Source organism: Dermacentor variabilis, unplaced genomic scaffold (assembly GCF_050947875.1).
Source record: "Dermacentor variabilis isolate Ectoservices unplaced genomic scaffold, ASM5094787v1 scaffold_15, whole genome shotgun sequence".
Lineage (NCBI taxonomy): Eukaryota > Metazoa > Arthropoda > Arachnida > Ixodida > Ixodidae > Dermacentor > Dermacentor variabilis.
In genome coordinates this window covers 1441560-1465866 of record NW_027460313.1, presented here as the reverse complement: position 1 = coordinate 1465866, position 24307 = coordinate 1441560, and the positions used below count along the sequence as shown (strand labels likewise).

The following is a 24307-nucleotide window of genomic DNA, read 5'->3' as shown; positions in this document are numbered from 1 at the left end:
TGCAAAATCTGATTGGCTTATGGGTGACTGTTTAAAGAAGTACACTTTGAAATACCTCAGCAGCAGTGGCATTCAAATTCGCATTCAAGTTTCAAAATTTTAAAAAGTGTTCAGAAAAGCCAGAAAACCAACCTCTCTGATCAGTTGAATATTTTAGCAGGCGGCGAAAGGTGTGTACAATGCCACTGCTGCTGAGCGTGTGTTGAATAAGGACCGCGAACACTGTGAAGGACATCACGGGCGACCTTTTATAGCCAATAACTCCGCTTCTGCGTAACGCACTGAAGTACATTTTGTTGCAACATACTTCTGAAATAGTGTTTTAACGTCAAATGCATTTCTCGACTTCGATAAAAGTTGGTTCAGGACCCCTTTAACGAAAGATGGCAGTGCGTTTTTGTTTTTCCCTTTTGAAGATTTCGAGGGTCGTCCATATTACTGAAAAAGTCGGATTTGAAGCAAGGAACACCGCAATGAAAGCAATCGTCTTTTTTTCCGGGTAGCTGTGGCATGCGTTTCTGTTATGTGTACGAGGGGGGAGGGGGGGCAGTTGAGCCCAAGAGCCCCACTTTGGATGTGTCTGCCGGTGCCCCAATATTTTAACACGTATGAACATAGAACCTTAGCACTTGTCGAGAGCTAAACGGACGCGCTAAACTTGGGCACCGCGCAGCATCAGCGCTCAGTCGTTTGTGCGAGAACACGCTGAGAGTAGTGTGATCTTTGGGGCCCTAACAGAAAACGCTGTAGCGGACGAGGAATAATGGTGGCGCCACGAAGAAGCTTTCTTGAGTGCACCGACCGCTGTGAAAGCCTATCGCAGAAAAAAGTTTGCTGGGAGCTTGATTTAGCGGAGCTAATTAATACACGTTTTGACAGGTTGATAACGGTTGCAAATCTGCGCTTATCCTTGTGTGCTCTCTCTGCGGTCGTTTGTTCGCGCAGTTATAAAACTGTTCGCTAATATGCACCAACACGCCCAACAACAAATTCTTCTGAGAACGGGGAGTCGACTAGCTTTGTTAAGAAATAAAACCAGGTTTGCCGAGAGGCTGTGGTGGCGCCCCCGTCGGGCGAGCAGGGGGCGATGGCCGCCAAGTCGAGGCACGGCAAACGTACCAAACTTGATATCCGCGGAGAGGGGACAACGTATAGACAAGCGGTCGCTACAAGATCAGCCGCAAGGGAATCGCTGAGGTATTCTGGGCCCGCATTCACAAAAATCTATCACGCTAAAATTATTCGTAAGAGCAAATTCTAGCCAATCCTGATGCTGGACATATTGTTAGCGAAGGCCACCGGCCAATGGCAAAGAGCACTTACCGACGAAAATCTTTGAGAATAAAGTCAGATTATTTTTTAAGGACACGTTACAACCGCTACTTGTGGCCCTAAAGAACAGTTGCAAGAGAAATACGGGCAGCAGAGGAAGAGTGCAGTGCAAGAATGTATTAAAAGACAAAGCCCGTTCACTTTGCCAATTAATAAAAAGAAGTCCCAAGATCTCATGCGACAGCTAAAAGAGGCGAAGTAACGGCGATAGCGTATGGAGTATATTCGGCACGCTGTAGTATACATCCTAGTGGTTGCACATCAGAAAAACTTCGAAACTGATAGCAGGACGCAGACGAATACGCGGAACAAACAGGGACGCTGCAGCACTACAGTAACTTCATGCCTCTACTTCTTTGGGAGAACAAAACTTTTCTCTTTGGAGCGAACAGCTTTTTTTTTGGGGGGGGGGGGGGGGGGGGCTTCACCCGTTTTCGTAGTCGGCGGCCGCACTTTCTCCGCCGACGAAAAGGGCCCGCGCTTTCGCGCAACCGATTTGAAGGGTGCGTTCGTCTCCGAACGCCAACGAGCTTTTTAAGACGTTTCAGTGCGAGAGCTGTCTGAAGGTTTAGATGTTGTGCTGACGGGGCACGTTCCTTCCAGAGGTCCGCTGCGCGTCTCTTGCCGAGATACGCTGACCACAGCTTTGCTTAGACCGCCTCCCACAGTGCGTGGGATCTGCATGATCTTAAAGCAAATGGTCGGATGAGAACGAAAAGGCGCAGGAGTGCAGCCGTTGTCATGCCACTGTCGTCATGCTGTCATCGTCATGCCGTCGTCGTGGTCGCGCCGTTGCAGCCGTCGTCGTCACGCTGTCATGTCGCCTACCAAAAGGCGTCGACGATATTTTGTGCCGCCATCATCAAACGCCGTTATCGATGTTGATTTGATTCATGAGGTTCAGCGTCCCAAATAACACTGGTGCTATGAGAGACACCGTAGTGCAGTGCTGCGGAATAATCGTGACCACCTGAGGTTACTTACCGTGCACCTAAATGTAAGTGCACCAGCGTTCTTGTATTTCGCCCCCATCGACATGCGGCCGCCGCGCCAGAGAAACGAACCCGCGACCTTGTGTTCAGCAGCAGAACGTCATATAGCTACTGCGCCATTGCGACAGAACATTACTGGCGTCTTGACATAAAAATTGTTACAGCGCAAACACATGCAACCACAAAGTATACTTTGTGGTTGCATGTGTTTGCGCTGTAACAATTTTTATGTCAAGGATGCACCAACTTGCCCAGAAAAAAGTTTTAATGAATTACTGACGTCATCGGCACACTTGGAAAACATTGCTAGTCTGTCGATTTGATGTCTTCTATCCGCGTAACCTATTTTTCGCTTACTTTGACAATTATCTTGGATGGTTTCTGCAGCAATTATTTTCTCTTTTTATTCCACGCAAACTAGGTCGAAGCACTTCGTCTTCCTCTGTTGATCCATCAGCCACCACTGATGTCGCTGGTGTGCTCGGTGTAGCAAGGGGCACGGGCCGTTTCATACCTGGCGCTGACGGCGGTTTTAATCGGCTGATCGCGGAATGCGCCCCTCTGGCATTCAGAGCGACGACTGCACAGGACGCAAAGCTGCTGCAGAGCCAGCGAGCTGGGCCGAAACAGGTAGGCTTTGCTGGCATGGCGGAGAGCCGTCGCAGTGCTGCCGCTGCTGAAGACCTAGCATACGGGGCTCGAGTGTAGGGAGCCGCGCCTAAATTTAGTCCCGGGGGCTGCCACTTGGTTCGCACTTGGTCGACGTTCGTCTGGAGGCAGCTGGCGTCATGCAGGGTCGCCGATCGTCGCGTGCACTGCGCGTCGTGCGGCTGCAAGAATCTCCGTCCGAGGACGTTGTTTCAATGAGAGATGGTCGGGGACAATCGCGGGTGCTGCGCGTCATCCCTCACAACCGAAGGCCTTCGTCTCGGCAACTTATACGCGTCATCGAAGATTCGCCGTCAGAGTCCCCCGGGCACGCCGTCCACATGGTGCAGAAGAAGGCTTCGAAGCACGCCTCGCAGGTGCTTGCCTGTGGCTCCGGCAGTAGCGCGGAGCGGTCGTCGTCCTCCGAGACAGAGCTGCCGACCGTCCGCATCTACCGACAGCAGTCCGAGCCTGCACCCCAAGTTAGTGTGATCACCGACGGAGAAGTTTCCACAAGTGAGGAAGAAAACCGCGTGTACCTGGTCAAGAGAGCCGAGTCCGACACTGACACACAGATAAGAATCACCGGAGAAGAGAAGCAGTCGGCTACTCAGGCCGTCATCGTGCGCCAAGATTCACCGCCACCAGTGAAGCTGAAGGTATTCAAGGACGCCGGCTCTCCACAACAGACCTTCCACGTGCACCAAAAAGAACCCCCGCCTCCGCCCAGACTGCGAATCATCAAGGAGCCTCCCGATCCCCCTAAGACTTTCCATGTTCATCAGAAAGAACCTCCAGAGCCAGCTCAGCTGCACCTTATCCGGGAACCTGCAGAACCTCCGCAAACCTTCCACGTTCACCAAAAGGAGCCTTCGGCGCCTCCGCAACTGCACCTTATAAAAGAACCACCGGGACCACCTCAGACGTTCCATATCCACCAAAAGGAACCGCCCAACCCTCCGCAGCTCCACCTGATTCGTGAACCTGCGGGGCCAGCACAGACGTTTCATATTCACCAGAAGGAACCTGCACCACCGCCACAAATCCACGTCATCAAACAGCCGTGTGCTCCGTCGATGCCGGTGCACATAATACAGAGGGAGCCAGCGCCACCCCCCGAGATCCACATCATCAGGCAACCTGCACCGCCGCCCCAGACGTTCCACGTAATTCAGAAGGAGCCAGCCCCTCCTCCGCAACTGCACATCGTCAAGCAGGCCGCGCCGGTGCCGCCCCCTGTACACGTCGTGCAAAAGGAACCCGCACCACCGCCGCAGTTGCACCTCGTCAAGGAACCACCTCCGCCAGCGCAAACATTCCACGTGCGTCAGAAAGAACCGGCTCCGCCCGCTCAGCTGCACGTCATCAAGGAGCCCGCAGGACCTCCTCAGACCTTCCACGTGCACCAAAAAGAGCCCGCGCCTCCTCCTGAGCTGCACCTCATCAAGGAACCCGCTGGGCCCCCTCAGACGTTTCACGTACACCAACAAGAACCGACGCCGCCTCCCGAGCTGCATGTCATCAAGGAACCTGCGCCTCCACCGCAAACAGTCCATGTGCATCAGCAGGAGCCCGCACCTCCTCCCACTGTTCAGGTTATCAAGGAACCAGCCCCGCCACCTCAGACCATCCACGTGCACGAGAAGGCACCAGCACCACCTCCTGAGGTGCACGTCATCAAGGAACCAGATTCAACCCAACAGACAATTCACGTACACGAGCAAGAAGCTCCGCCCACCGAAGTGCACGTCATCAAGGAAGCGGCTCCAGCAACTCAAACAATTCACGTGCGCCAGATGGAGTCGGCAGCTGCACCGCAAGTGCGCTCGGTGAAGTCGCTGCGATTCCCCATCCAAACTGTCCGCGGGCACCAGGACGAGGGGTGGGACTCCCCGCAGACCATTCACGTGCGCCAGCAGGAAAGGCGGAACTCTGTACGCACCATTGAGTTGCAGCAGCTGGAGGAACAGCAGTCCCCGGCCCATGTGCGCGTCCTCACGCCGCAGTCGCCGAAACAGTTGGTGCGCCTTCGTCGCCTCCAGTCGTCGTCGTCATCGAGCTCCGTCTGTGAGCTAGACGCCGGGGGGGCGACCACCAGAGTTTTCAGCTTCCCACGGCGACCCAGCATGCGAGCCGCCGAGGTGAGAAGAATATCCATAATTTTCAGCATATTCGCTAACTAGGCGAGTTGCAACAGCTCAGACAACGGCTGCTTCGTTTAATTTCACTGTACCTTGGCCAATTTGTTCAGTTTTAATTATCTTCGTTCATGAAAAGCAAAGCTCCCGCCATTTTACATGGCGCTGTTGCAGGCCTTGAATTAAAGAAACTGTAAGAGCCCGCAAACTCCAGCAAAATTCTAGGGGGAGAAGAGAAAGACAAATATGTTTATAGATTCACAATCGTTGACTTTGGATCCGTTGGTGCATCATGTTGTGTCGTTGAGCGTAATCAGGGCGGAAAGGAACGATGTGGACAAGACAGATGCTTTTTACATATGTAACAGATTAACAGGGATTGGCGGGCTAGTTGGTGGTCGCTGTTACATTTAAACAGGTTATTTACTATGGTTGAGCGGCGCGCAAGGCGGTGGATGAAAAACGCGGGATTCGTCTGCATCGTCGTCTTCGGTATTGTCTTAAGTTCCTTCTGTTGCAGCGCCTTCTGACATTATGCTCAACGAACTAAGCATTAAAAAGGGCCGGCAGAATCCATCTCACAATAACTGTCGACGGTAATGCGATTTGCATTGCAGAAACGCTACCTATTGACACCACCGAAACGCGTCATGTACGAGCTCATGTACTGCAGCCCGGCTCCTCTCTAGGCATCAAGCGGCACCGCCATGCATGGCGCGCCGTTGTGACCGAACTTGAACAACCGCGTCATGTATGAGGCGCGTATCGCAGCCGAGCTCCTCTCTCACGCTTACACCTGGACACGCTGCGCCATCTAACGAAGCTGCCAAGAAGTCCGCGCGCGGCCTCCGAGATGCGTGGCGCGCCGGTGCGCGCAAACGCTGAGAATTGTTCCCTCCCTAGCTGCACACCCAAAGTTGCGTACCATGTAATCAGTTACCAAAGTTGGCGTGAAACAGGTTCATTGCAGAGTAGCGATTACCCATTACATTCGTGGCGCGGCTCGCTAAAGCATTGGCGTGAATTAGGTTAATTTAAAAGCAGCATGTACACAGTAATTTCGTGGCGCGACTCGACATAGCGTCGGGTTGCTGTGCTTGAAGAACCCGTGTCATGTGAGTTCGACACCACCCTGCACGGGAGGAATTTCAGAGGTTTCTATTTTCGATAAAGAAATCAGGGAAAACGATTAGATACCCCGATGGTCGCAGAGCAGAAGTGCGTGAAGTAGCCCAAGAACGGTAATCGCATTAAAAACGCGATGTTATCGCCTAGTGGTTCTTTCCTGATATTTTTCTTATTCGTACAGAGTCAGTTCAGCAGCCGTAAGAATGGTCCAGTTACCCTAAAACAAGCAACTTGTATAGCGTAACTGATTAGGCGAGTTAATGCTCTGATTATTTTTACAGCGAAGTTCTTTATGCGGACCCTGTGCCGTCAAAACTATCATCATCAGCAATGGCTCGAGCGTCGTTGTCGTCTTCGACAGCTGGCTCCGTTGCCGCTCGTCATTCCAGCGTAGAATTTCACTTCTCTTCTGTCGTCGACACGGGGAGGCCGCGTTTGCGGGGGTATGAGCCATTGCATTGCATTGTGGCAATGCCGGGCGGCTCCTAAAGCATGCTCACTACGCGAAGCACGCAAAAGCAAAAATTAGATGAAAGAATGGTGAAACAAAAGATTTACAGTGTGTGCGTGTGCGTGTGCGTGTGTGTGTGTGTGTGTGTGTGTGTGTGTGTGTGTGTGTGTGTGTGTGTGTGTGTGTGTGTGTGTGTGTGTGTGTGTGTGTGTGTGTGTGTGTGTGAAGCACGAACGTTTAACGGAGGCACAAAAACAAGAAGGCCTGAAGACGCGCGCCACTGAAGAAAGGCTGCCCAAACAACTAGAAATGTAACTTCCTCCTCGTGTCTTCTCCTTTCTGTCTCCGTTAAACCTTCGCGTTTCACACAAACATAATGAAACGAGAAACTTGCTCATTCTCATAGCAAAGGACAATTCATTCAACCTCAACATGGCAGCCACCCGTTTTACCGCCCCCTTTCTCCATGCGCGACCGGCCCCAGACTTGTTTAGTTCTGACAGGTGGACGAGAATATGTTTAAAGCTCGGTGGTGTTCGCTTTCGTATATATTATAGCTCTCGTTGAAGCACGCACCACCAAGTCAGTCGATTGAATTTATTTATTTATTTATTTATTTATTTAATTATTTATTTATTTATTTATTTACAGACTTGGTGGCGCGTGCTTGAACAACAGCTATAAGACATACCAAAGCGAGCGATTTTGTGCGCTTTAAGATTGGACGATTATACGTCTAAGACTTCGAAATGGAGGGCTCCGGCTTAAGACTTACCTACTGACATTCGTTTACGTGCACTTAAATATCCGAGCACACCGCCTGTTGCTTTCACTCCCGCTGGAAAGCAGCAGCCGGCCAGAGCGCCGAAGCATATCGGCTCTCTGGTGACCTTCTGCGCACGGTCGAACTTCCGTGAAAAGTCGCTGAACCTTCGGTTGCAAGCGCAGGTACGGCTCGTCAGAGCGAACGACGACAACGACGCGGTGGTGTACCTGCGGAATCGCGGCGAGCAGCAGTCGTCGGCCACAGATGTGCGCGTGCTGACCGCCGCTGGCGGCGGCGGTGGCGACGACGAGGACGAGGACGAGGGACAGGTGCAGACTATACGGCTCATCAGGGCGCGCCCTTCCAGCCGCAGCATACGGGTCATCGACGCCCGCCCGCAGAGTCCCACCGGGATGTCCCGCACAGGCCGGTCCCGGTCCACGCCACGCGTTAGGAGGTATTAGAGAGCGCGGAGAATTAAAAAAAAAATTATTCCGCCTGCGCGGTTGTCTTCCGTGCGTGTCGTGCGTTCGTTTGTCCAGTAGTTCCTCGTCACTCCATTCGATTGTCTTTCCGACGCGGTCGTAAAAACACCCGACACGTCGTCCCGCTATATGTAGCACAGGTGCGGCGTTGCCGCGCATCGGCACGGCCGGCTCCGGCTCGTGCGCACATGTGGGCCATCGTCCAATCGGCAGAGCAGATCGTTCACAAGAGCTGTTTTTGATCGGCCAAAGCTTTCCCATATGACTTCTTAGGCTATCACGACTGACTGGCCGCCTATTTTTGCGAACCGCTCTCATGCGTCAACTGCTTTGCGAACACAAGCCCCAGGGGCCGCATTCACAATGTGTTTCGATCGATCGTGAGAATATTTTATACCTGATGTACTACGCTGTTTCGCTATAAACGTTTCAGTAACGCCTGTCGTTACGACCTGCCATATAGCGTACGAACTGCTGTGTGAACACAGCCCCAGAATTCAAGGTGGCACCACGAGACTCTGAATCAGTGTTGGTAGCCACTTTTCAGTACGAAGCATTTATAGACCGTTTCATCGGGCGAGGAGGATAGGGCGCGCGGGGAGCCCTTTCCTCCTCCCTGGCTTAGGCGATCCGGCCAACGCCACCTAGATAGCACAAGGCCTGCTTACTCCGATCCATGACGTCACGCTACCTAGCCCAAAATTTCCATTGACAAGGCTGTCGTGATGAAAGCGGCGATGTCAAAATCACTGTTGCCTACTCGGGAGCATCCCCATTAGATTCTAGAGCAGTCGGGCCAGGTAACATGACGTCATGGATCGGAGTGAAAAGGCCTTGTGCTATCTAGGTGGCGTTGATCCGGCGCGGCGCCGTATTGCTGCCGCGTGCTGCGGAACGATTTCGAGATGTTTTAACGCGATAGCGTTAAGGTGCTCGTGTCGCAGAAAAGCCGGTGTCGTCGGTGTCGGCGTCCGCGGCGTTGGCCGTGAGCGATAAATCACGGCAGGCACTTCATAAATAAAAAGCAACTTCCAAGATGGGTGGGAATCGAACCAGCGTCTCCGGGGTGTCAGACGGAGACGTTACCACTGAGCCACGAGTTCGATGCTCCACAGCGGTACAAAAGCGCCTCTAGTGAACGCGGTGTTGCCTTAGAAACGAGCTGTTTCTAAGGCTCAGGCGTGCGTCGCTTGCTCAGGCGCACATTTCGTTGTCGCGCCGAACGCTGCGTTGCTCGACGCTCACCGCGTCCGATGCGGGGCGCGTAGTCACTGCGCCGTAGCCCATTGTCTTACACCCCTTGGCGGGTCGACGGGAACGCTGTCGCGTTCCACTCTTGAAGGCGAAGCTTAAGCGTCCTCCAATTTTTAGGTGGTACTTTGTGAAATTTACGTCATGTCCGTTAGCATAAGGTCGTCAGGGAAGCCTTTCGGTGCATCGGTAACTACAGTAGGCGGAAATATCTCTGGGGGCGCAAAAATGTGACGCGCTTTATCAGCCGCGGTGTACGCACATTAACAGTCCCGGTGTGTGTATGTGTTGTGAACTATTTTGCTTATATCGGTTCTAATTCAACAAAGAAAACTGGTGTCTCTGTATTAGCAGCATGAAATGGTAAATCTTGTCACTATCTGTTCGCTTGGCGTAGGGAGCAAAACAAAGCGTAAGAGCGCATGCTCGTGCACGGCCCACCTAAGGCAACCACGAAACATCTAAGCGGCAGGCGCTATCAAATATTTGTGATGCACCGGCATCGTTCTCGCGCATTTCAAGTCTAGTAGGCTTTAATTTACTATATGTCTACGCTAGCCTTCCTGCATGAGGCCGATGGCGTTGCTCAACACAGCGACTACTGCGGTTGGTGAACCAGCAAGATACATATGTAAGCTGTGCGCTTCGGCATTGCCTTTTTGGCCTGCATACAGCCATAATATATGAGAGGGATCACATAGAAAGAATGCGATGCCTATTTTTGAGGACAAAATTTCTGTAATACGTGCGAGTGCGTCGTAGAGAACGGAACAAATACAACCGAAAGAAAAAATTGGTTATCATCCTCTTTCTCGAAAAAGCAAGAGAAAACGGGCTAACGCCGCAATAGGACCTCGCATAGTCACGCCGCACAACGTTTATAAATATATAACCGCTGATGCCGTATGCTTGGACCATGCGGTATATAGAACAAAGATATATGTAATCCAGCACCTACCACTGCTTAGGACGCTCGCGCAGTTCGTAAACAGTCCCTTTGCTGGACAAGCTTAATTCAGACTGTAAGGTATGCTGCTATTACTAGCCAAAACTATTTTATTCAGGGGCGGAAACCTCATCCATCGAACCAAGTAGTCACGCAATGTAACCTACAGCGAACAGTTTGAACGCTTGCCAACATATAACAGCACACCTCTTATCGTAGCAGAATGGCACCCACGCTGTTACGATCGTCGCGTGTGTTTCACGGCTCCTAAACCGCAGCTTAGAAATAGAGGATAATACTGCAATAAGGTCACATTAGTGATTGGAACATTCAGATATACACAATTGATCTCCGAGGTTGATTGTAGACTCAAATATGCGCGCACACATCGTGCTGCGTGTTCCGTCCACCTCAATGCCAGCAGAAATTCCGGCCATGACGCCTTAAACCACTTCAGCGCGTCTCACACAACCGTTTACCACGTAGAAGACGCACGTCGTACTAAACAGACCGCGAAAACAAACGACCGCGAAAACAAACACCAGAACCTACCGCCGAGCGTATGCCTGCCATGCAAAAGACCGCTTTCACCCAAGCCAGCATGGCGCTGCTCATAGGCGGCGCCACTGCGTTCACAATACGGCGGCGCCTATGAAAAAACGGTCTATAGGACCTGACGTAATAGTTCTGCCGAAACCCGTAAGGTGGAGAGTAGTAATTAAGGGAAAATCAGACATCCACCCGTTCGTAGCAATTGCTACAAATGAAACTCGTACGGGTTCCTTGAAAGAAAAGACTCGCAGTTCAAGAAAAATTCGTCCCTGTCCAGGACTCGAACCCGGGACCACCGCCTTTCCGGGGCAGCCACTCTATCATCTGAACTAACCAGGCGGCTAGCAGATGGCAGGGCGAAGTCGAATTTATCGACAACTCGAAGCAAGGCAAGTGTTTGACGCAATAGTTCTGCGGAAACCCGCAAGGTGGAGGGAAGTAATTAGTAACGGGAAAATCAGGCATCCACCCCGGAAAGGCGGTGGTCCCGGGTTCGAGTCACGAACCAGGACGAATTTTTCTTCAACTGCGCAGCTTTTCTTTCGAGGAACCCGTATGGGTTTCCTTTGTAGCAGTTGCTACAAACGGGTGGATGTGGGAATTTTCCTTCATTAATCATTTATAGGGTGCACTCCCGGATTGTGCTATGTCGTCGTCGTTCGTCCGGTGGTGTCCTCAATCGCAGCCTCCACGCCGCGCCCGCAAGACCAACTGCAAGCAGGTGCTTCCGAGTGGCGTCGATGTCTCCCTCGTTCTGTTGTACACACCAGGTGACGCCTCCGTAGTTAAGCGCCACTCGTAAATGTGTCGCGAAGGAGGCGTGTTCGTTCTCAGGACACCGATGTGTGGTGCGTTGTAATCAAGATGACATTACGTGCTCTGCTACACATGCCGTTGGGGAACAACCGTGGCGTATAAAACCGGGTGCTTAAAGGGTATGCGTCAAGCTTCTTCTGATGCCCCCCTACAGGCGAGTCCCAACTGCGCAGGCGAGTCCCAACTGCGGAAGTACAAAGAAACCGAAACGTTAAAAAATTGAATCACATGTGTTGTACAGCAAATGCTTTGTATTAACATTATCACTCTATATGGGATTTGCGGCGTTTTTTCTTTAAGTGAAGCTTTCATTGCCTCTTCCTTCGATTTTCCCGCCGCTGCTGCTTGACAGATGTAATTATTATGACTCCTCTCAGCACTGCAGAAACTGCAGCGCTTCCCTTTCTACGAACGTGCGAGGCCAGAGGGGACGCAGATAGAACTGCAGAGAGAAGAAGAGGAGAGGAATGAGAACAGGCAGTTCCAATACAAGGGGGAAACGTGACGTGAGAAGGCAAGGAGACCCCACTACTATACGACATTGGTTGCGGGGAAACAGGATAAGCTTAAGTTGGTACAGTACGTTGCTGCTATTTCTGAAAAGTAAACGCCATGCAAATATGTCAAGCGGTCAACTTACGCAGGGCGTGCAGAAGCAGAGCCGCATTAATTAAAGCGCACCGCAGGGTCCAGGAGGCACTACGGAAGCGGTCGACCGTGAAATCAACACGTCTGTGCCCGCCGCGTTGGCGTTGCGGCTATGGCATTGCTAGAGGTCGTGGATTTGATTCCAATCGCGGCAGCCGGATTTTGACGGGGGTGAAATAGAAAATACACGTGCACTTCGATTTGGGACGCGGTAAAGAACATCACGGTGTCAAAATTATATCGGAATCCACCACTACGGCTTGCCTCATAATCCGAGTGTGGTTTTGGCACGTACAGCCCCATAATCCAATTCAAGTGTAATACTTACGTCACAATGCGACGTGCCAAGTGAGGCAATGGCAACGCTCAACCCTCTCAGAGGTTATAAAATATGGCGCATAACAACGCCTCAAGCAAATACCTCTCCCTGTGGGTTCTGTGTACTACGCAGACAAACAGCAGTGGTGCACGCAAGGTAACGTTTAACATCAACTCACCACTCTCGTGTTAGCCTAAACGTTGAATAAATTAAGCTTCAGCTGTCAACATCACCGCTAATTATCGTCAATCAAAGCATCCAGCACGCAAAGCTTCTGCATAATTTAAGCCCCTTTGCTGTCATTCAAAGTACCCTACATAACGCTACGCGCTCTATGTTTCGACCCTGCGGCCTGAATTCAGACGCGGATTTTGACAAATCGAGCAGGGAATACGAAATACCTAGACATGAAAATGAATTGCTTTAAAACACCGTAACAGAACACGGAGCGTGATGAAATTCATGACACTAAGTTTAGCACAACCTATGCCAGAAAACACTTGTGAGCATTGTCGAAATTCCTTGTCCAAGCACTTCAATCCAGCAAAATGTTATAGCTGTGGTGATGTTCAAAATGCGATTAATTTTTCTGTGGTGTATTGCTGTTTGCTATACACGTATGCAACTGCACAACGTAGACTTGCGATTTATTTATTTATTTATTTATTTATTTATTTATTTATTTATTTATTTATTTATGTAAACACGCAGAAGAGGACTTTTTTGTATGCATTCTGTATAATCTTCGTACTATGATCTTTCAACTTCAATGTCATCGTCCCCCAAGTTCCATTCGAAACTTGGCACACCATCTACGGTCACTGTCCTTGTATATCCTGTGGTAATACGGCAGTGCACTGATCACTGCGCAGGCCTCGACACACCGTTCCGGTCCTTCTAACCGACTGTATTGCCATACCTTGCCACTGTCAAGTCCCTGCTGCCATGTAAGCACCTGTGACTGCACACTTCGAGCCCTCGATTCCCTTTCGCACACGAAGGTTCCATTACAAGAAAGAGGGCCTGGTTCGATTACAAGAAACTCGGTGATATCCCTGGTGTCAAAGCTCCTTTTTACTAATAGCATTTGTCCCAGTTTCTCCACTCTCGACCGCTCTGGTACCAAGGGCTGCTGCGACACGCAGCAAAATGGGAGCTGCCACATAAGCCGCCTGTATATGAATGGTGGTGTGCGACGGGCGGCTCCTAGGGCGCTCTTACAAGATAATTTAAAGACTGCAGTAACAAACGTTGACATTGATTACAACGAGCCCACGTGGTGGCCTCGTGTCTCCTTCCTTCGTCCGTTGTTTTATTTGGCGCCTTCGTTGTAATCATGCATAACCAACACGCACACCAGCACGTGCTCAGTGACATTGAGACAGACGCATCGCAATGTGAGGAAAGGCATGCGAATATTTCGTTCTGCACTCGAGTGGCATTTTTTTCATTAAGGTTGCCTAGTTTTGCGCCAATCTTCATGGCTGAGATTATGGCAGTAATTGTAGCTCTGCGTAAGTTAAACCATTCCACTACAACAGCGGCTGTTGTTAACGACTGTGTGCTCTTCCCGTTCCGCGTCTAGTGATTCATCCATGCTAAAACTCTCTCCTTCGCTAGTTTCTGCCCGTCTGCAACGTTTTCATTGTATTTGGGTACCCAGTCATGTAGGTTTGTTTTTGAACGAAACTGCCGATTCGCTGGCAATGGCATCGCTTTGTGGCCCAGTCCTTCCTGTTCTACCAGTGACAGCGCACATCACGGTGGCTAGATTTCGGATGCATTCAATTACGAAATCAGTACCAGACCCAATACTCACTGCTTCTCCGGATTATAAGCATCGTACAAGTAGCGAATTCTGCAGCAGAAGAATATTGAGGTCTCCCTCACAAAATGTTACGTTGCCGCATTCCCTCCTTGACCTTTTACTTACGCTCGTCAGGCTCCAGGCGCTCCCCTCTTTGTTCTTTTCGTAATGAACAAGGAGAGAGGGGAAAAGACGGGAGGAATAGACGATGAGATTTTCCAGTGTAAGTAACGGCTGGCTACCCTGTGCTGGGGAAAAGGTCAAATGGAATAAAAGAAGATAGAAAGAATAAAAATTGCTGGCTCTCCCGTAATCGAGAGTAGGCGTGAGCATGAAATGGCAACCGGCAAAGCAGATTGGTTAGAGATAATACTATCCACAATCTTAAAGTTCGTGTAGTGCATGTTTGCAACGGCCCACCCCACCACGCCATACTGTGCACTGGTCCACATGGATGTTGCCCAGCTAGAAGAAAACTGGCTGAAAGCGGCACGAAAGGCAGCGAAAGACGCCAGGGAGACGGGGCACACTGCCCAGCTAGAAGACGAAAAGCGCCTGAAGGAAGCGCCACGCAGCGTGGCGCAATCTCTTGAGGCGATCAAAACCCGCGCCGCGAAACTCACGGACCGCTGGCGTTCAAAAGAGCACAGGCAACACTGTCTCAGCGCCAAAAGATGAAAATGAAGTCTATGGTGCCCTGTATCTGCCTTTTGAACGTCGCCCCCCCCCCCTATTGGAAATGGCAAATAAAACTTCAGCTTGAGTGATATTGTGAACAAACATTAGGAAGAACTCGGAAGCAATAATTTTTGTAACTTGTTTGGCCAGCAATATTGCAATGCGGTCCTGTACAAAGGGTTGAGAGCCATAGACCGCATTTTCTTAAGTTTTACTGGTTGCCCGGACGATCTCGTTTTGTTATCGCAACTGCCCGGATAACTGCTCTGGCTTTTGGCTCAAGGTCACTTGAAGGTTGCCGACAACGGGAGCTAAAAGCATTTCATGCTTAAAATGTCGCAGTTTCGTTTGAAAGGCGAAGCATCGATTGCGACAGCAAATTAGCAGACAGTCATACGAAGTAATGATAGTACTTTTATCGGCTGCATCAATTTGTAAACATTCGCTGGCTAACTAAATTAAAAAGCATGGTGTCAGTGCGCACAGCAAACATAGACACACCACACTCGATGACCGCGGACACTCGCTGTCAAAACGCTGGCATGAGGAAACGCGGCCGCAGCAGCGAGCGAAAAGTAGGTCGTGCTGCCTGTCGCTTCAACGCAAACTGAGCGCCGATAACACACAGCAAACACGAAGCTACCAGCCGCCCATGCACCCACACTGTGCCCTCAACGCACATAGCTCTCAAGATACGGTCGCGCGACCGCGCGCAGCCGCCACATGCTCAGTTGCAGCCAGGGGCGTATTCAGGGGCGGGGGCTTATGGGGATTCACCCCCCCCCCCCCTTCCCCACGGATATTTTTTTCGTGCTGTCATGCACCGCCAACCAAAACAACCCCCGGCGCCGGAAGTCATTCTGGATTTTGTCTAGAATGCCTTTTTCAGGCTCGAAAAGACATTTCAGCGCGAACATCGCGAACTCGGGCTGGATTTCGCGGCAACGCCAATGCACTAGGAGTCGCATACCACAAGGAGCTCCATCCGAGCACAAAATTCCAAGGGCACTTCGATGGCGAACTAGAATCACTGGAAAAAATTTCCAGCAGAGTACCGCATTCGTCTTCCCCGCGCCGCCGACGCGTTCATTGGCCCAACCGTACCATGTGACTTTGGGGTGTCATATACCTTCCAAGCGCCGGGCGGGCCGGCTGAGTTGCAAGCAGCGCAGGTTCACTACGCTTTTTTTTTTTTTTTTGTTCCGATTGTCGCGCTCGCGTTTGACTGCAAGGAAATCATGCCTGGCTGCTGCGCCTTCGGATGCAGCAACCGAACCGAGTTTGGAAAGACTTTTTACTCGATTCCGACCGGGATAAATGACCGAGAGCGTCGTTCTGCGTGGTTACACAGAATCGGCCGGGAGAACTTCAAGCCTACAAAAAACACCCGCGTGTGCGCGGTATAAGTACACCTTGCTTGTGCTTTTCGGCCCTGTTTTAGATGATATTTAAGCGAAGTGCACGCGGTATTAGCGATGCTACGAAAATAGGAGTTCATTGCAGGGATCGTTCGCGTCTTGCACGCTTGACGCGGGTACACGTGTACGCGTTTGTTGCCCAACACACGCAGTTATTCCGTGCTCGTGGCAGGCGAAGGCACACTTGCGCGAGAATTCCGCGTCCTCACGTGCACCAGGTACTGAGGCTGCCAACGCTTTAGCCCAAGGTTTGCTCAACCGGGCACCGGCGGCCTCCGATCCAGGGTTCTCACGGGAGCGCATGCATTCATTCACTGAACTGACGCAAGCCTGCAAAACCGAGCGTCGGCTCTACCCCCCACCCCATCCCTCCCTCGACAATTATCACCAGACACTTTGGAGGCGGCTCCAAACACGCACCTTGCCCTCCCCTTATATACGCTCGCACTATCACCACGTCCACACCGACCCCTCCTGTACCCTCTGCCACCACCCCAAAGCCACTCTCGATCACATTATTTTCCTCTGCCCGGCGGATCCTCCCCCGTGGGGCCTGGAGCACCTTACTACTTGGGAGGCTTGGGAGACCCTACTGCGCTCCGAGGACCCGGCCAAGCAAGCCATCGCCACAGGCCGGGCTGCCAGCGTCATGAGCCTCCGGGACATGAACGTTTGAGTGCAATGGGGCCGTGCGGGGGCCCAAGGACCTGCGTGTCCGCAACTCCCCTGTGTGCAATAAAGTTATCACCACCACCACCGCATGATTTCTCCGCGCACGTGAGCGCGCTCTCGCCTCGGGACACTCGACCCATATGGCACTTGTTTTTCGCAGATCGTGACGATCGCAGTCAATGAAAACATGGTCAATACGAGGCCCATGATACTTCCTTTTTTCCCCTTATCCTTTGCTCACTTATACATACGCATTTCGAGCTTGAAATTAATGGCCAGGTGATATTCACAACACATGCTTCAAATTTTGAGCTTGTATACCGAGCACATGCAATGAACTGAAGTCAGCATACATATTATGTTTTATGTTGAAATGCTACGGTGCACACCCAAATGATGTTGTGCTTGATGCATAACAAGAAATACAAAACAACAGAACACCCAGTAGCTTTAATTTCACTCTGTCACTATGCATGTTACATAAATCGCTCTAAAAGCACAAGAATTTTATACATCGCCTATGTAACTTAGAAAAAGAAAGTGCTGCGTCACCAGCGGGCGTTCCTGCTCTCTTTTTTTTTTTTTTTTTTACACAGGCAGCAAATCTTGGCAGTCTAAGAAAACAGTCATAAATAAGTTGAGAAGAGTAGCCGCTCACGAACGCACTAGACAGCCGGGTTCATAAATCGCAATGTAGCCAACTGTCGCTCATTATCGGTGTACAGAAGTACATATACGTTGCTGTAATCATGCAAATGTCTCATATTGGCCTTCCACAAGATTTAGTGCGCAAAATGGTCATCGAAGTTGGTTTTTACACCTGATGTGCACAGATCGTCTTTCGATCACGGCGCAAACACTGGTGCGCACTCGGCAGTCTCCGTGTGTCGTGCGTATACGGCGGACGAAGTTGCCCGGCAGAATCGAGAACGCGCGGTATCCGTTTACAATCTAAATTAAATGTATCCGATTTAGCTTGTGAAATTATACAATGAACGTACGTGCCTGTGACACTGTCAGGTGTTAGTTTCGTCCTACTTGGAAACATTCAATAGAAGCCGACGGCGGCCCACGATGTTCATGCCCAAAAGCACACGCTTGCCTCATTCCTGCTTGAAGTGAAGAAATGTTTCCTTCGTAGCTCGCTCCGCGGAAGTGGAAAAAAAAAAACGCGTGCACAAGCTCCCGATAGCAGCGCTAAGCTACTGCCCACAATCGAAGTACAGTTCGAGCAGTAAACACGATCGGCGTGCAAAACAACCACCGGCTGCATTACATCGCACAAAACATTTTATTTTTGTCCTTAGCAACCATTATCTCCGGGCACAAAGTATTTGTACTCCAGTAAACACTCAACCCGACGTGTCACCGAATATCAAGCTCTTCCAACACGTCGGCCTTCCCGCGACGCAGTCGGCTTGGAAGGTATATGGCGGTGGCCGCTCAGTGTTGCCAGTCAAATCCCGACCTTAGCGGTACTCTGAAATTTTTTCCAGTGACTCTATGGCGAGCGGGCTCGTAGCGCCATCTCGTGGAGGCCGCGGAATCTACGGAACGCATTGGTTTCAATTCCGAAACTTTATGGGTAGAAAGTTCCTAAAAAATTAAATTATGGGGTTTTACGTGCCAAAACCAATTTCTGATTATGAGGCACGCTGTAGTGGAGGTCTCCGGAAATTTCGACCACCTGGGTATCTTTAACGTGCGCCTAAATCTAAGTACATGGGTGCTTTCGCATTTCGCACCCATCGAAATGTGTCCGTCATAGGCGGGATTCGATCCTGCGACCTCGTGCTCAGCAGCCCAACACCACAGCCAGTGAGCAACCAAGGCGGGTATATATAAAGTTCTCATAATTTCTTGAAGCGAAACGTGCATTGACATTTCTAAAATCGTGCTTTAGATTTTCAATTCCGGAACTTTGTGGGTTTAATGTTGTTATAAATATTTGACGCCAAAGGTGCATTGACTCTTCAAAAGTCATACATCGGACCATAAAAGGAGAGAAGCAAAATCAACACACCATCAGACCAGTTGACAAAGCACATAGCGAGGTCCGATGAGACGAAGCGTTGTGGTGGTTCATTAGTACCGTCATGTTACAGAAAAGAACATCAACATTTTTTTCACCTGCGCCAAAGCATCCATGTCAAGACACTAAAGCCAGCAAAGGTAACTACGTTTATTTATTTTTCTACTTTGACTTTTAATCGCAAGGACACATAGAACCTCTTGAATTTTCTTGTTCTTGCTACCAGCGGGCTTCCAGGGCCAGCCACAGCGCATGCGTTTTTTCGAATTGCTCCGACCACCGCGCGGCGCAATTCGGTGCGCGTTCGTTTTTCTCTGGCCGAGTGGATTTTCGCCTGACAGAGTTTTGGACGCTTTCTCGCTAGCAGACAAGAAAAAGAAATAAAGGTCGCTCGCTTCCATCACTGTGGGGACCCAATGGATTGCAACGCGTTCACTTGAGCGCAATTCCTTTTTGGAAAGTCTTGTCTCGCTGGTGCAGGATACCGAGCAGTATGCGTATGGTTCTCTATGGACCAAGCATTCCAAGTTTTCTTCTATATTCCTTCGGTAGCGACATTAGGTGCCCAAAGTAGGCATTCGATTGTGGCCAACAAGCTTCCCTTGGCGTTTTTTTTTTTTCCATTTCGGTGCCCCGCCCCGCAAAAGAAAATAGTAATTGTTGCAGTGCCGCGAATTGTCGTATGGTGAAAGTTCGATTTTGTTACTTCTTTTGAGGAAAGTAATGGGGCGCGGGACGCTTCAGTTGCCGGATACCCTTATTATTGCGATATGGACACTCCAGGCGCATTCCTGCCGTCACCATCATGTTTCGTATGAAGTCCAAGAGCGATAACATCGTCACCGCGCGCCGCATGCTGTATGTACGAGCGAAAGCATAAGGGGGCGAGGGGGAGCCGACAATGGTGGCTGTCATGTGTACACAAGGGAGAAAAGAGGGGAGGAAGCGCGCCGCCTTCCGTCGCGCGCGACGCATTGGGGGAATGGAGGAAGGGAGGGGGGCTAGGATTCTGTGATCTGTGAATCTGTGTTTGTGCAACATGTTTATTTGCCTTGTTTGACGCATTATACACAGTGACTTTTTCTTAGATACATAGATTTACTGCATGGAGACTTATACGTATATTTAAATATCTTGTTACACGGTTGTTGCAAAGGTCGGGATTTGACTGGCAACACTGAGCGGCCACCGCCATATACCTTCCAAGCCGACTGCGTCGCGGGAAGGCCGACGTGTTGGAAGAGCTTGATATTCGGTGACACGTCGGGTTGAGTGTTTACTGAAGTACAAATACTTTGTGCCCGGAGATAATGGTTGCCAAGGACGAAAATAAAATGTTATTTTGTGCGAAGTAATGCAGCCGGTGGTTGTTTTGCACGCCGATCGTGTTTACTGCTCGAACTGTACTTCGATTGTGGGCAGCAGCTTAGCGCTGCTATCGGGAGCTTAAAAAGTGTCCAGTGACACTTTTTTTCGCTTTATCAAGCTCTATCTTCGCATTTGCATATTCCATTGTATCTTCGCATTTATAATGTACAAGGGCGAGTCAAATGAAAGTGAGACAACCCACCCCGCGCAATAATGGCTCGGTTCTCATCTGCGAGGCATGCGTTTAGGACACAGGCACCTCTCATTTACAAAAGTAACACTCAGATGGGCGGATAAATGTTCCTTAATACTCTCATATACTGGGTTGAACATGGTTGCGTGACATAATGGATGCACCAAAAGTTGAACAGCGTGGTGTCGTGAGGATTTTGACAGCTGAAGGTGTTTCCCAAAAAGAAATTAGTGGCCGTATGGCTGCTGTGTGCATTGAACATTGCATTTCATTAGCCACTGCAGAGCGTTGGAGCAAACTGTTCGAAGTACGTGAAAGTCGCAAAGATGATCCAAGACCAAGCCAAAGCCACCGTGCAATCACCCTCAACACAATTTCAAAGCTTGATGAGCTGATTAGACAAGAACAGAGGAGAAGCATCGATGAACTGGCTCTGTGTGGACATCAGACACGGTTCGGTTCACACCATAATTAATTAACATCTCGGTTATCGGATCTTGTGTGCGCAACGGACGTCCAAAATTTTTAGCCACCACCAGAAAACGGAGAAGTTCGGCGCTGCCTTGACTCATCTGATCCGGTATCACAATGAGGGTGACGACTTCTTGTCTGCAATTGTGACTGTGGACGAATCATGGTGCCACTACTACGAGCCTGAAACACTACGGCAAAGCTTACAGTGGAAACATTTGAGTTCACCACACCCAAAGAAAGCAAATGCCATCATTTCTGCCGAAAATGTGTCGTTGACTCTTTTTTTCAATCATCAGGGGCCATTACTGATCTAATTTGCTAAACCTGGAGAGACTATCAATCGTTTCCGATATGGTGAAACGCCAGATCGGCTGCATGTCGCATTCAAGAACAAATGACAAGGATAATTGACGAATGTGGTCATCTTGCTCCACGACAATGCCCGTCCCTATGTTACTGATGTGGTTAACACAAAACTGGTAAAGTTCAAGTGGGAAACGCTGCAACTTCCGCCATACAGCCCAGGTCTGTAACCTTGCGACTTCCACATTCTGGGGCAATTGAAGAAACAGCTCAAGGGAACCAGATTTGTGTCAGACGATGACCTGAAACAGTCAGTTACATACTTTTTGAAGCAAAAAACCCAAGGAGTTTTATGAGACAGCAATCACACGACTCTTTAGTGAGTGGGACAAATGTCTAAATGCTCATAAAGACATTTAAATAAAAATGCCCCATTTGTCATACATTCGCAGTGGCTCACTTTCATTTGACTCGCCCTCGTATATTTTTGCAGCACTCCTGCTTTTTTATATGCGCTCTCTGTTGCGACTATAATTTCGGTGCATTTAAAACACACCACCGGTGACAGCTGCTCCTGCGCAATACACTGGAACAAAGGTCAGCGTCATTGAGATTTTTCTCTGGCCGTGGCATATGTACAAAAAATATAAACAAGGTTCTTGAGCGACAAAGTTTCATTCAAATATTTGCCTCAACTTGTTCATTTCATAGCCTTTACATTTTTCATACCGGCGGCATGCACTGGTTTGCTGGTTACGAAATGATAAAGTTCTAAAGTTTGTGTGATATTTTCTTTATTTATTGAATAGACGAAAAAGCTGGAACCATTGATATCAGTTATTTCAGGTACAATTTTTGGGATATACGAGTATATTCTTTTATGAAAAAATACATATTGTACTTGTCTTGACATTGCGTAGCGTTCAAGGATTCTTGTGCAGCATCTGTGCCAATGTCAACGTAGTTATTATTCAGACATTTGATCCCTAGACAAATTCCATAAGGAGAAGGCCAAGCTGCAACGTGAACCCCTGGAACAAAATTTCTGGCTACGCCACAGGTTGCAGCCGGAGCAGAACGCTGCTCCCCTCTGTCCCCTCCCCCCAGTGCCTCACAATGTTAGGTGCGTCGTGCGCGACGGAAGATGGCACGCTTCCTCACCGCTTTCTTCCCTTTCGCGCGGGGAAGATTAAACCGCGATCGTCAGCTCCCCTCACACACTTTCACCCACACATACAGCGTACAGCGTACGGCGACAGTGTTACCGCCCTCGGACTTTATACGGAACATTACGGCGATGGCGATGCCAGAAATGAGCCTGGAGTGCCAATCTAATTGTCATCGCAATACAAAATAAACTGAGAAAAAATGCACACAACAACACGATGCAATGCGCAACAACTTTGAAAGTTGGCCGCACAATTCACAAGTCCTTAAGAACCTGGGTAGAGCATTTGGGGCCTTGAGAGCGAAGACCCACCTGGACCAGAGTCCTAGAACTTTTCCTCCATCAAAGGGTTATCGTACAACTTTCCTAATGCAGTCGCGAGCACTTTTCTTGCCACAGTGTAACGGGACAGTCGCAGAGGTGCTTGATCGCCTCCTCGCAGCCATCATTGTCGCAAGCAGGGTTGTCGGCCATTCCAATGCGAAAGGAATAGGTGTTTGTTCATTCGACGCCACGCCGAGCCTCAGATGGCACAAAAGAAACAATTGCTTCCTTCCATCTTGTCGCCTCTTTACTGCAGCAAGAAAAAAAAAAGAATACTGGAAGTAACTCTTCCCAGACTTCGCCTAGATTTAATGGAACCTCATACTTTCTTTTGGAGTCTCTACTCAGGGATTCAGACACAGGGATGTTTGCTCAGATGTCTAAAAGTTTCTTATGGAGTTCAACCGAATTCTGTCAAAATTACACATTTCCTTTTCTTTTGTTTTTGTGCGTGTGTGTACCATTCAATTAATGATTCTTCATGCTATTATTGCTTTCATTTTACCCGCCGTGGTTGCGCAGTGGCTATGGTGTTGGGCTGCTGAGCACGAGGTCGCGGGATCGAATCCCGGCCTCGGCGGCCGCATTTCGATGGGGGCGAAATGCAAAAACACCCGTGTGCTTAGATTTAGGTGCACATTAAAGAACCCCAGGTGGTCAAAATTTCCGGAGTCCTCCACTACGGCGTGCCTCATAATCAGAAAGTGGTTTTGGCACGTAAAACCCCAAATATTATTATTATTATTATGCTTTCATTTTAACATGTAAATTCACCTTTCAACTGCATTTACCTTATAGCAGTCCTGAAAATTTAGTTTTGATTCTAATTTTGAATAATCCCCTCATTTGATTAAATTATGGGGTTTTACCAGCCAAAACCACGATCTGATTATGAGGCAGGCTGTACTAGGGGACTCCGGAAATTTGGACCACCTATCTTTAATGTGCACCTAAATCTAAGTACACGGGTGTTTTTGCCTTTAGCCCCCATTGAAATGCAGCCGCCGTGGCCGGGATTCGATCCCGTGACCTCGTGCTTAGCAGCCCAACACCATAGCCACAAAGCAATTATGGCTGGTCGAATCCCCTAATTTCTTGGCTAATCCTCCGTATAGTGGTTATGAGACACATGCTCAATGAACAACAACCACAACACTTTTCCTGCCTCCATAAGAAATCTGGCCACAAGGCTAAGTGTTCACTAATATCTTGAGTGACGGGCTCGGCTAGGCCACTGCTTGGAGGGTGACTTGGCATGGCGGACCCTAAGGGTTATTTTTTTCTTGGGCCAATTTCCCCAAGCTTTTCACTGAGGAAGGCTAGCGTGGCCATTATCTGACACGCTAACTTTTGTGTCCTGGAATCTATGGCAATTGAATTCTGCAGTTTTACGGGCCG

General features: G+C 49.7%; 1 protein-coding gene across 1 annotated transcript; it reads left to right on the top strand.

Annotated features, from left to right (window-relative positions):
- Positions 1-2820: 2820 nt before the first annotated feature.
- On the top strand, positions 2821-7973 carry LOC142567931 (uncharacterized). Its single transcript, XM_075678019.1, has 2 exons — positions 2821-5113; positions 7638-7973. Exons 1-2 carry the CDS (start codon positions 3113-3115, stop codon positions 7917-7919), a joined length of 2283 nt encoding a protein of 760 aa, XP_075534134.1. The 5' UTR covers positions 2821-3112; the 3' UTR covers positions 7920-7973.
- The last annotated feature ends 16334 nt before the right edge of the window (positions 7974-24307 follow it).